General features: G+C 40.3%; 1 protein-coding gene across 1 annotated transcript in view; it reads right to left on the reverse strand.

Moving 5' to 3' along the window:
- Window positions 1–11,014, reverse strand: part of LOC134608481 (lymphocyte antigen 96-like) — a 32,369-nt gene extending 21,355 nt beyond the window's left edge. Inside the window, exons 1-3 of the mRNA XM_063451315.1 lie at window positions 10,880–11,014; window positions 8,419–8,505; window positions 5,939–6,067 (exon numbers count right to left, since the gene is read on the reverse strand). Of these exons, the coding sequence (XP_063307385.1) occupies window positions 5,939–6,067; window positions 8,419–8,505; window positions 10,880–10,991 (328 nt within the window). The 5' untranslated portion in view covers window positions 10,992–11,014. The remainder of the gene's footprint in view (window positions 1–5,938; window positions 6,068–8,418; window positions 8,506–10,879) is intronic.
- Window positions 11,015–13,892: the final 2,878 nt, after the last annotated feature.

Genomic DNA, 13,892 nt, shown 5'->3' on the forward strand with positions numbered 1-13,892 from the left:
TTTTTGGACTGTAATATAATAGCAGTCAGTTTCCTTCACACGTGTGCGTTTCAGGGCCTGCCAGGGCACAGTGTCACACCAGTGCAACTCATATCTGGTGTAACAGTAGTGTACATTTAAAAAAAAAAATACAGGGGGCTTGTTGTCACCTTTCGGGGACCCTTGGTGTTGTACGTGGCTGGGTGGAGGGAGAGACCTTCAATGACATCAGTGAGGACAAGGAACGGGACATGGATAGCTTGGTATCCAACCTTGTGCAAATGGGGAGTTTGCGGTGGTGCAAATGGACTGTTTGCGGTTATTTGCGGTGCGTTAAACGGGGAGTTTGGTCTGTCACTGTGAAGCGGGCGTAACCCTTACACTACCTGATCGATACAACATCATACCTGATGTTTTAAAGCACGTTATTCCAAACAATTTAGGAATGTTAGGTGATTTATGCCCTTTATGGATTAAAACCAGACTCTGCATCAACAATGTAATTTTCCATGGGAGTTTTGCCATGGAACCCCCTCCGGCATGCCACAGTCCAGGTGTTAGCCCCCTTGAAACAACTTTTCCATCACTATTGTGGCCAGAAAGAGTCCCTGTGGGTTTTAAAATTCGCCTGCCTATTGAAGTCTATGGCGGTTCGCCCGGTTCGCCCGGTTCGCCCGTTCGCGAACATTAGCGGAAGTTCGCGTTCGCTGTTCGCCAACGGAAAATGTTATGTTCGCGACATCACTATAGATGAATATAAACAGATGACAAGATGACAATAGACTTTAAACATCATATAAAATCACAGTAGAACTATCCAAAAAATCACCTGCATAAAATTCTGTTCACACTACACTCATTATGCTGGGATTCTTCAAGATTAATTAGAGACAATCAAAATATTGCCTGACTGACCTCAAGCTCTCTAGATTTACAGGGAAGCCAGAAAGTAAACAATCTTCTATCTCAATTATAACATTTTGCTGAGCTTTGTGGGACATGTAGTAATTTTCTAATTTAATTAGAACAGGTTTTTTTTAACTTGTAAGGCCGGTAAACTATCTTTTTATTTATAAATATGAAAAGCTACTGTTCATCTGAAAACACTACTTCCATATCAGCAACATCATAAAACATTCTCCTTTCAAACACCAATGCAGATCCTCTCAGACCATTAAAATGAACCTCAATAGGATATTTTGATAATGTTTCAATAAACTAGACTTTATGGAAAAACTTTTCTACCACACAAAACATTTTCTGCCACCTCTGGGCTCACTGAACTAAGACTCAATAGAATTTTTGGGGATCATTTCATTTATTTTTATCTTCTATTTTACATTTCTATTATGGTTGTTAAATGAGTGTAATAACATCTAACAGAAAGTGATAATATGTATGTCCCTAATGAACCCTTTAGTTTGTTTTCTCACCATAGTTAAAAAAAAAAACTAGTCATCCCTTGACAACGGACCAAGTGCACTTAATCAATCCATTAATAATAATCCTTCAACAGAGCTGGAAATCTAATACAGCTGTAAAAAAAACTTTATGGATCCACATGTATACTATTGCAAATTATGGTATGCTATGCGTATTTACCTACAACTAAGGGAGTCTTTCTTTATACAAAAGTAGATTTCTATTCACTGTTGTTTATTTCCCTAATTGTATTGTGGGTTGTGTAGCAGTGGGAACTAGAATGAGTGCCCCATGACTTTTACATTTTTGTCTGTTCACTCATTGTGCACTCTAAATTATACTGTCATGGTGTCAGGGCCGTCTTTAACGTGGGGCATTTACTCATGAAGGGCCCAAGGCAGCTGCCCCATGGGCCCCGTTGCCCTAATAATTTTTTTTCCTGCCAATGCAGCAGGGGCCCTGCACTCTAAGGAGTCCCACCGGGTGGCCTATGCACTTAGGGCCACCCGGTGGGCTTGTATCAGAAGGGGCCGGTTGGGCGCTGTGGCAGAGTTGTGTGGGAGGGGGCAGGAGGAGTCGCGAGGAAGGAGGAGGCAGTGAGGATAGGGCTCCTCTCTCCCATTAGCATCAGGCCCCACTGGACCACACTGGACTCCAGATAAGCAAAAGGTAGGAAACGGGAGGGTGGGTTTTAAGATGTAAGTTTTACGTGTGTCAGTATATCTGTCTGTGTGTCAGTATGTCTGTCTGTGTGTGTTTCTGTGTGTATGTCAGTATGTCTGTCAGTGTATGCATCTGTGTCAGTATGTCTGTTTGTGTGTCAGTATGTCTTTCAGTGTATGTGCCTGTGTGTGTGTCAGTATTTCTGTCAGTGTAAGTGAATGTATGTGTGTGTCAGTATGTCTGTTGTTGTATGTGCCTGTGTGTGTCAGTATGTCTGTCAGTGTGTGTGTCAGCATATCTATCGTGCATGTGTCTGTGCATGTCAGTATGTCTGTCAGTGTATGTGCCTCTGTGTGTGTCAGTATTTCTGTATATGTGCTTGTGTGTGTTTGTGTGTCAGTATGTCTGTTAGAATGTCTCTCAGTGTATGTGTCTAAGTGTTTCAGTATGTCTGTCAAGTATGTCTATCTGTGTATGTGTCTGTGTGTGTGTCAGTATGTCTGTATATGTCCCTGTGTGTGTGTCAGTATGTCTGTCAGTGTGTGCCAGTACGTCTATCAGTTTATGTGTCTGTGTGGCTTTGTCTGTCAGTGTAATTATCTCGGTGTGTCAGTATGTCTGTCAGTGTATGTGCCTTTGTGTGTGACAATATATCTATCAGTGTATGTGTCTGTGTGTGTCATTATGTCTGTATATGTGCATGTGTGTGTGTGTGTGTGTGTGTGTGTGTGCAAGTATGTCTTGGAAAAAAATAGTTTTACCTATGCAATGCTTAGTGAATATTCCCCTTGACACACAGAGCTATATATATTATGTTACAGGGCATCAGTCGCATGTCCTATTTTATACTTCTGTATTTCTTATTATGGAATAAAGTATTACTGTATACATAGCTTGAAAGCCCAAATGTTCAGTAGGCCTGGTTTTAACCCCTTAAGGACACATGACATGTGTGACATGTCATGATTCCCTTTTATTCCAGAAGTTTGGTCCTTAAGGGGTTAATACAAGATACTCATGCTTTGAAAGAGTTAAAGGGAAACTCCAGTGCCAGGAAACAATCCGTTTTCCTGGCACTGGAGGGTCCCTCTCCCTCCCACCCACCAATCCCCAGTTACTGAAGGGGTGAAAACCCCTTCAGTCACTTACCTGAGGCAGCGGCGATGTCCCTCGCCGCTGTCTCCTCCTCCGCGCCACTCCTCCTACTGGCTCCGTCGGGCGAGACTGATCCCGCCCACCGGCAGAGGAGACCTAATGCGCATGCTCGGCAATTCCGCGCATGCGCATTAGGTCTCCCCATAGGAAAGCATTGAAAACAAATTTCAATGCTTTCCTATGGGGATTTGAGCGACGCTGGAGGTTCTCACACAGCGTGAGGACATCCAGCAACGCTCTAGCACAGGTTTCCTGTGCTATGGACCAGGAAGAGACCTCTAGTGGCTGTCTAGTAGACAGCCACTAGAGGTGGAGTTAACCCTGCAAGGTAATTATTGCAGTTTACAAAAAACTGCAATAATTACACTTACAGGGTTAGGAGTAGTGGGAGTTGGCACCCAGACCACTCCAATGAGCAGAAGTGGTCTGGGTGCCTACAGTGTCCCTTTAAACTCATAGTTACATAGTTACATAGCTGAAAAGAGACTTGCGTCCATCAAGTTCAGCCTTCCTCACATTTGTTTTTTGCTGTTGATCCGAAAGAAGGCAAAAACCCAGTTTGAAGCACAATTTTGCAACAAGCACACACAAAACAAACACACCTCTACAAACACACCTCTGTGTTAAACAAAATTATATATAAACACACCCCTACATTCAAAAACAAACACTACACATAAATGCATGCTTGCATTCAAACTCCAACACCACATGCAAACACATTCGCACAACAAACTCCATACAAACAAACTACATGCAAAACATGCTTACGTTCAAACACACAAACACAGCTCAGTGCTAAATACAACCCTGCAAACATAGGAAATTGGAAAACAGCCATCAAAGCATTGTTGGATTTGCACGAAAGATAGGGTTGTACCTTTTGTCCAACCTTGTAATAGGGATCCCAATAAAATTCTTAGGATGTGCTTCACTGGGTTACATGGAATTAACCATTAACAATAGAGTTCCTGTCTACGAGAGCACGTACAATCTGTGTGGGGGACATGTAACTTCTCTCAAATTTTAATACTCTGTTTACTTCAAGGGACACTCCAGACCCCTGAAGCACTTTAGCTTGCTGAAAAGCTTTATGTGTGTGAAGAGTGTGTCCTCCTTTTTTCTAAAAATGTTTAATTTAAATTGAAATGTGAAAGCTCTAACTGGGGAGGGGGTGGTGGCAGTGGGAGTTTATCCCCTTTTTAGAGACTGAACAGCAAAAGCTGGCTGCTCACTTTAGTAGTAATGCCCACACCTAAAAATAATTTTTCCCCCATAGGCTCTTTTTCTGTTTTTTTATCATTTAGTATGGTGACTCGCTAGCAATAGCTGGCCTTCCACCACAGAACTTAACCCTCACACCACTAAGGGGTTGGGTTTTTTTGATGGCAGTGGGCAAATAGTACTTACCATTCATGCTTGCTTGCAAAAAGTAAGTAAACAATAGTGTGTGATTGTGCATTCTACTAGATGTATTTCATCCCAATTCTGATTATCTCAGTCAAGGAGGTGGGCCAGAGGTGGAGCCAAACATTGCCCTGGACAACCAGAATCTCCTCATAGAGATGCATTGAATCAATGTATTTCTATAAAGAAAGTTCAGTGTCTCCCCCGCCCCACTATGTCTTTGCCCTCCCTGCCACTTTTGTGTGTCTCTTTCTCCCCTTCCCAGCCCCTCTGTCTGTGTCTCCAGGACATTGTCTCTTTCTCCCCCCAGCCCCTCTGTTTCTCATTGCATCCCCCAGCCCCTGTCTTATGCCTCTTCCATAGCCCCTGTCCATCTTTTTTGCCCCTTCCCCAGACTCTGTGTCTTTGTCCCACCAGCCACTCTGTATGTCTATTTCTAATACCAGCCCATTTTGTGTGTATCATTCTCCCCTTACCAGCCTCTATGTATCTCCTTCTCCCCTTCCCATCCCATCTGTGTCTCTTTGTGTCCCCTCAAGCATCTGTCTTTCTCTTTTGTCCCCAGCCCCTCTCATTTATTTTGCCCCCCTAACTCAGCTTTAAGGTCTCTCCCCCACTGGTGCACGCTCACCTCCCTCTTGAACCACACAGACCATGGTAGAGAAGCTTCTGTAGTCTCTCCCCGGTCTAACATGAAGCAATTCAGCGCTCTCTGTGAGCACTTCATATCAGAATGGATAGAGGTTACAGAAGCTCCACTACCGCAGTCAATGACTCAAGCACTCTACATGCTGTCACCAACAGGAGGGGAGCACTGTGCAGTGTGCACCCCTCCAACGATCAAACAGGTCCTATGCTGTATATCAACCAAAAACTGGGATATTTATGCATCCTAAAAAAAGGTTTGCGATGCTGGGATGGGACACATTGACAAAAACTGAACTATCCTGGTAAAACCGTCTGTTCATCCTGATCATAGAGGCTCAAGCTTCTTTCAGTGGGTCGTCACACCTACTTCCTACCAGTGTACAACTTTCATCACTGGCAACACCCCAATGAAGGACCGTCCACCCAACCCAACTCCCAATGTTGATAGGTTCGGTCCTAAGGTTTTCAAATTCTGATGGCATTGTATTTTGAATCTGCATTCCTAAAATAAAAAGTGGATTCATTGAAAGCAGTGCATTCACTTGTTATATAGTTTTGAACGTACTTTATATTATAGAATAACTCTTTCTATGGTTTGTTATTAGATAAATAGCCCAAACAACAGACTCAAAACAACACATGTTTATGTGTACAGTCTACCTACCTCCTTTTAATTGTCCACAAAAATCATACTCATCATGATCTCCAGAGCAAAAGACTATTGTTGTCTCAGAAACTTTCATTGATTGATGCCAGATATTAAAATCAACTGAAAATCTGTGTAAATCCATTGCTGTAATTTAAAATGTACATGTATGAACACATAACACCTTGATGTGATCTATATTATTTTTTAACCACTAGACAGTTAAACCTAGGGTTAATACAATTGTACAGCCCTTTTCCTGTGGAAGACGGGTTCCCTCCAGGACTTTGGGCAGTGGGCAACACTTGGCATTATTAGTATTATAAAGAATTGTATGGTGCTAACTTATTCTGTCTTTGATTTACAATGGGGATCTACACACAATACACATTACATTTATTATAGGTTAAAATAGCTAAGTAAGAACAATTCTTTAACTCAACTATTTATCTAACTTAGCTAATCTTGCTTAAAATTTAAATGTATTGGCTAGTTTGAATTGAATTAAATAATTTCGGATATCAGAATAGCTAGGTAGGATATTTATGTGCAACTAAATTCACCACAAACTAGTGTTTGATTGCCAGTTTACCGATCTGCCCCCAAAAATATTACTACATAGTTTAATACTTGGTATACAGGCTATGGATAAATACTGAAAAGTACTAAAGCCGATATACCAAAGGCAGCAACAAAATGAAACAGCATGAAAAGAAACAGGAAAACAGGTTGTGCCTATATAAGTATCAAAGCGTAATAGACAAATCATTAAGATATGAAAACAGGCAGACTGGAATTAAAATATAAATAAAAACATGTATATATAGCCCCAGTGTTCTTCTGATGACCTCAAATTGTATGCAGTTGAATCTGTCCTCATAAGGTGCAATTGGAAAAATAAAAAAGAAATAGAAGGGGATACTGATGATGTAGTATTTAATACACTGAGTGGATAACAAACACTCACATGTAATAGATCTATCATACAAGCTCTGGTAGTGACAGCGTAGTGTGCAATCCCCACTAATGGGTATGGGTGAAGGCATGTTCTCTCCCATAGGTTACAATGAAATAAAAGTAAAGGCAAGAATGATATCCAATAGTGCAGTATACATAACATAAAGTGACTATAGTGCTAAGTAATGGGAGTTACACTCACAAGTGTAGAGCTTTTACTAAAGATCAGATGTTGCAGGCATAAAGCTGTACTATCCCCATACAACAATAATTTGGACCAGTTCATTTTTAAAATTATTTTACTGACAAGAAATTGTAGCCTTGGACACTAGAGATTGCTGCCTGTTGCGAATACACAGTACATACTATAACTATCGCCCAATTAACATACAATTTCATATTACTGCTAATATAAGCACTAACTATTTTTGTTAGTCACAGATTGCATGTTTTTTTCTTTTCTTTATACTAAACAGTTAGCAAACCTGCTTAGCTAATTGATCCCATCCAAAAATGGATTTAAAAAATTATAAAATTTGATATAACTTTCACATTAGCAAAGATGAAGAAGGGGCTGGGATCATGGGTGCCTCAAGGATACCTGGTTTTGGTCAAACTACTCGAAAACCAAAGGATGAATCATGCATCAGTAGAAAGAGACAAGTGCTCATGCCATTGTACAGACCACTGGTGAGACCTCACTGGTGAGACTATTGTATGCAGTACTGGAGACTGTATCTCCAGAAGCATATTGATATTTGGAGAGAGATCAGAGAAGGGCTACTAAACTGGTTCATGGATTGCAGGATAAAACTTACAAGGAAAGGTTAAAGAATCTTAACATGTATAGCTTGGAGGAAAGACGAGACGGGGGGATATGATATAAATATTTAAATACATAATGGGAATCAACACAGTAAAGGAGGAGAATATTTTTAAAAGAAGAAAAACTACCACAACAAGAGGACATAGACTGAAATTAGGTTTTGTTTAGTATAAAGAAAAGAAAAAATTAAACATGCAATCTGTGACTAACAAAAATAGTTAGTGCTTATATTCCCAGTAATATAAAATTGTATGTTAATTGGTCAATAGTGATAGTATGTACTGTGTACTCGCAACAGGCAGCAATCTCTGGCGTCCAAGGCTACAATTTCTTGTCAGTGAATTAGAGGGGCAAAGGTTTAAAATAATATCAGGAAGTATTACTTTACTGAGAGGGTAGTGGATGCATTGAATAGCCTTCCAGCTGAAGTGGTAGATGTTAACACAGTGAATGAGTTTAAGCATGTGTGGGATAGGCATAAGGCTATCCTAACTATAAAATAAGGCCAGGGACTAATGAAAGTATTTAGAAAAATGGGCAGACTAGATGGGCCGAATGGTTCTTATCTGCCGTCACATTCTATGTTTCTATGCAGTCTACTAGAACAATAGCTGCAACATCAGAACATCAGAACCTGTCACTAAATTGTGACTTAGTGAACACTACATTACAATAATAATTTACAAGAAGCAAGTAAAATGCAGGAAACACTTACTTGGAATCCAAGTTAAGGAAATATTGAATTTGTCTTTAAGGCTTATGGGACAAGGCTCAAGATAAACAGTGGGTGATCTCCTTTCATCTAAAAGAAAAATGAAAGGTGAAGTATTGTTTCAAGAACGCATTGTGGTGTACAACTCCCCTTTCGTATATTGTTAGTGATTGAAGGACCTAGCTTAAATAAAGGTAAAGGCTGGACAACCCTACTCTCTCTGTCTGTTTTTATATATTGCATTTTAATGTGTAATATACACAGTATGCACCATGCGTTGTATCCTTTTTTAACATGCAATCTATTTTTGTGTTGATGTGAGTTAGTAGGTGTGACCAGACCAAATGTTAGTCTAATCTTAGTACCCTTCATGGTATTTGATCTACTTTCCAAGCCCAATATTTGCAAACCCTTCCAGCCTAATAAGTAAGTAGCCCATAGATGCCAACAGACTTTGCTGGGACAGTAATGTAAATTTGTGGGGCAGGTTTTATGATGAAGGAGAGGACAGAGCACTAGAACCATAAGTTGCTAGTCAGCCTGGCCACCCACTTTAGGGGCATTTAAGGGGACCTATCCAGGTTAACAAAAATTTATTTGCGAGGGGGCGGAGCCTAACCCTCATGACAGATGGTCGCATTTTTGGAGATCTCCTCATATGTGCACTGTTAAAGCCTAATTTCAGCTCTCTAATAAAGACGGCTTTGTGCCTTATTGATCCCTCGGCCTCGGCAATCTATTCTGAGCTGACAGGTGGGCCGGATTTATCCCATCCTATCCTGCAAAACAACGGGTCTGCGGTGACCGATCTCCGGACGCTGGCTGCGTATCTCAAAGCAGACAGATCACTGCCCTGTCACACCCCTTTGGACCATCCCGGTCTGCACTGTGAGCACCACACAACTTAATGAGAGATGGAGAGCTGCTCCGGGTGTCGCAGCCTAAAGAACTGATTACAGTAAAGATGGTCACTGTACAGACCTCTGAGCTTGGGGCCTACCATGTGGAACACATAAAGAGTGCCTTTGACCAATTGTGGTTATAATTCTGGGCCAAAATGATTGCAAGGAGGCAGGAATAAGCAGAAACACTTGAAGAAAAGCATCCCACAGTTGGACATGCCCTTGCACTGAAAATACAGAGGCAGAGGGTGAACACACGGAGGGCCTCACAACTCCAGGGCAGCCACCCTACAAGCTGTCGTCACTTACCTGGGCCTCAGTCTACAAGGGGTATTCCACCTAAGCATGGCTGGGATGCATGTAAACAGGAGAGACGTCCACCAGCTGAGAGGAGTTCCCGTCCATACCAATGGAGGCGACCGGACCCATAAGAAACGAGTGCTGGACTGTGAAAGAGCCTGGGGCTGGTGGGGTGGATCTGCAGGGAACTGGAGGCTGCAACCCCTGGGCAGGCTACACTGGCTAATGGGCATAGGCTAAATATCACCTATGACTCAGGGCTCGTTGGGCCACAAGACCCAAACAGGGCGCCATTACAAATATACTCAATACCCTGTGCCACACTCCACCCATTATCAGCATTTAGAAATGCTAAATGAGAACATGGCAATACATAATATTTTATTTAGTGCTTAACTCCGGTGGCATTAACCTCCTGTTCTAAACCTGTTTTGAAGTTTACAGAACCATTGTGCAGCTTACTAATACTAAAATAGTCAGTTCGTATAACTTAATTTGTCTACAATCCTGTCCTCCCTAACTACTGACATATATTGCTATCCTGTCGTTATTAATATAAAGAGTGCTGACTTGCTGAATGTCATGCTATTGTTTCATACTGTAGAATTTTGCTGTGTTTGTTATTGCTGTCGTGGCATGACAAGCTTCCCTATTATCACCTGCACAACAAAAATAAAGATTTAAAAAAAAACAAATGTATTTGTGAGATGTGAAAATTAAAACTTAAATGTAGAAATCGTACCTATTTATCCTGAAACTGGGCACCTAGATCATGGCTCACATTTTAATAATTGTTATAAACTTTACCCTTTGCAACTAGTAGTCACTGGTCAGCATGAAGAAGGTACAGAGAGAAGAGGAGAAATAAAACAATATTTCTATGTTTCTTCTTCATTTGCAGTATTTGCCCTTTCTTTGCCTTGTCCTAACTGGATTATGATGCCATTTGCTAAGTTGTTAAATAAAATAAAACAGAGCATCTCATGAAAAAAGCTAACGCTACTTATAGTTGATTTGCAATGTTATAATAAATGGTGTAAACTCCAAAAAAGTGACAATTCCCCTGTAACAGTGTCAAATAAGAGTGTTTGTACTAACTTATGTGTCAATTTTACTTGCTACAATAAGAAAACATTTCCAGGAAATTCTGGGGTAGGTCGCTCGGGCTATAAATAAATACGACTGGGTTTCTAAAATACATAGAAAGTGCCTTGGTGGTTCTCACTGTCAATAATAGAAAGAGAAAGTAGTTTAGTACTCACCACATAGTGTGTAATATATGTCCATAGTTGGTGAATGGCAGAGTGTGTACATTTTATTTTTTTGGAGATCCACAAAACTGATCAGAGACAGCCATAGCAAGTATACAAACATATCTGCAAAATCAGATTACTACAAATAAACTGTTTTGTAAAAATTGATCAATATATATTTCTAGAACAGGAAACATGTACAGTGCTGCAGTAGGAAGTTCCTCTTTCAATCTGTGTTATTTCGCTAAGTAGGGTGGGTAACAGGTCATGATATTTTTAAATCATAAGAAATTAACATTTCTGGAAAATGTTGTGAAACTATTACTTAACTCCTTCACTACCCCACACTAACAACAATCCCTCGCTCAACCAAAAATAAAACAGAAATTCTTTCTTACCATAAATATTTTTTTCTTAATATAGTGACAGTACACAAGTGGGCTGTGCTTCCTATGCTGGGACAAGTAATCTAAAAGAAATGAAAAGTTTAAGATTGTTAATCCTACTTACTGTATAGATTTCACTAGAAGAAAGATCAGTTAATTGCAAGAAAGACATATGGACTCTGATTAAATGCCAAAATATAAACAGGGAGGGATATTGTAATACCACCATATTAAGGAAAAAAATATTTAAGGTAAGTAAAAATTCAGTTTTCCCTATCATATGGTGGCAGTGCACAAATGGGGTATAGATAGATCGCAGGCGCGTCCATGCAATTTCAGGTGATTCGAGAGACCTGCGAGTCTCACATTGTTCATTGTGGAAAATACCTAAAATGATGATATGCTTTCAATAAAAACATATTTACAAAAAAAAAAAAAAAAGAAAGAAAGATCGCAGGAACCCAGTAAAGGGTAAGATTTCAAGAAACTGCGCTTGGAGCACCCTACGCCCAAAAGCAGCTTGTGAGGATGAGAATATGTCTATCCTGTAATGTTTTATGAAGGTGTTAAATGTTGACCACGCCGCTGTCCTGCAGATATCTTCATTTGAAGGATTAATTGAGACAGGAGACTGAAGACAGCTAGTATTATATGATAACTTGACAGTTTCTGTCAGCCACCTGGCAATTGTGTTTTTAGAGACTTCTTTACCCTGGAAACTAATGAACAGATGGTCTGATTTCCTGAAAGCATCAGATCTGTGAAGGTATATCTGCAAATGTCTCCTGACATCCAACATATGTCATTTTTGTTCTTGAGGAGAAGATGCAGAACTGCAAAATGATGGTAAAATTATAGGCTGATTGGAAAAAAGGAAGGTTTAGGATGTAAGATGACTATCCGAATGGAAAATTGTAAACTCCTCTGATGAAGAAAGGGCTTGGATTTCTCCAACTCTTTTTGCTGAAGTAATGACCACTAAAAACACAGTTTTTAAGTACAGAAATTTCACTGGGATGTCTTCTAGAAGTTCAAACGGTGGCTCGCATAGCGCCTTCGGAACTAAAGCTAAATCCCAGGATGGAACAATGGGATTTGCAAGGAGGCTTCAGGAGTAAAATGGATTTGAAAAAATGGCTTATCAATAAATCAGAAGCCAAATCTTGGATGAGGAAATGGCTCAACGCTGATAAATGCACTTGCAGAGTGGAGGTACTAAGGCCTGTTAAAAAAACATCTTGAAGGAAATGAAGAATAGTATCCGTGGATGGCGAAACCTTTAAGCAGTTATTATAATCACACCAGTGAACATATCTTTTTCAGGTTCTTAAATAGATTTTTGATATCGACTTTCTAGTGGAACCCAGGAGTAGATCAAATCTGATTACTTGGATACCATGATGTTTAAGAATCAACCTTGCAACAGCCATGCTGTCATTCTGACCATTTAAATGGTTTTGAAAGGAAGATGTTTGTTCTCTAGCAGAGAATGTTATTGCCACCACCCTTAATTCCAAGAACCAACTTCTGTTAGGCCACTTAGAAATGATTGCAAGCACTAGGTCTTTTTCTGTCCTGATTTTCTGGATGACCCTGGGAATTAGGGCTACTGGAGGAACACGTACGCCAGCATGAAATCCCACTTGATGGACATTCCATTGGCACTGTCCAATTTTCCATTATGGCCATAAGATTTACCACTGGCAATCCGAATCCTCTGATGTGAACTGCAAATAGGTCTGGGTGAAGAATCCACTTGCGGAGTTCGTTTGCTACTGTATTTTCTGTTCCCTTTATGTGTACAGCTGCCAAATCTTCTAATTCTCTCTGAACCCATGTCATAAATTCCAAACAGAGGAGATGGATTCTCATTCCGCCTTGGCTTTTATATATGAGACAGTTGTGTTGTCTGACTGGATATAGCTTTTCCTGAAATTCATGGCCTGAAATGTTGCGGGGCGTTGAGAACAGCCTTCATTTCACTGTATAAGACAAAAACAATACTATCACCACAATCACATGTGAATAGTGTGAAATAAGTATGTAATATACTTATCCGATAAATCAGGTAAGCAGCCACCCAAGGATCACTTCCCAGATAGTGATCTTTAAAACCAAGATACAAGCAAAACACAAATGGAATACGGCTGCAAAATAAAAATAAAAAATATAAATAGAACATGTGCAATACAATTTTAACAGATTATATACGCTGTAAAGGTGCACTCACAAGATATAGACGTATAATGCGCTCAAGGGTGCCTCCCCCGATGTAATTGGGGGGCTGAAAATCTCCCTCCGCTGCCCGCAGAATGGCAAGAAATCAGGACTCCGGATGGTAGTATAAAATAGTCCTGAGCCTACCCGGCATATCCATGGTGTTAATACTCACCGCCGTTATCTCACAGCAACAGAACTTTCATTCCATTTTTATACTTCCTGTCATGGGTGTTCAAGTCCTTATTATTATTTTGGTACCTTGATCTTTCTATCGATAAGAATAGCGGGTGGTTTTAGAGTTAGAGCAGGCTTTTTTAAAGGGGTGCCCACTAAGGCACACTAGATACCTACAGATATAAGAGCTACCCAATCTACACCTCCTTTCTCCCTCTGCCTCAGCTGTGACTCTATAATAT

Source organism: Pelobates fuscus, chromosome 4 (genome assembly GCF_036172605.1).
Source record: "Pelobates fuscus isolate aPelFus1 chromosome 4, aPelFus1.pri, whole genome shotgun sequence".
Classification (NCBI taxonomy): domain Eukaryota; kingdom Metazoa; phylum Chordata; class Amphibia; order Anura; family Pelobatidae; genus Pelobates; species Pelobates fuscus.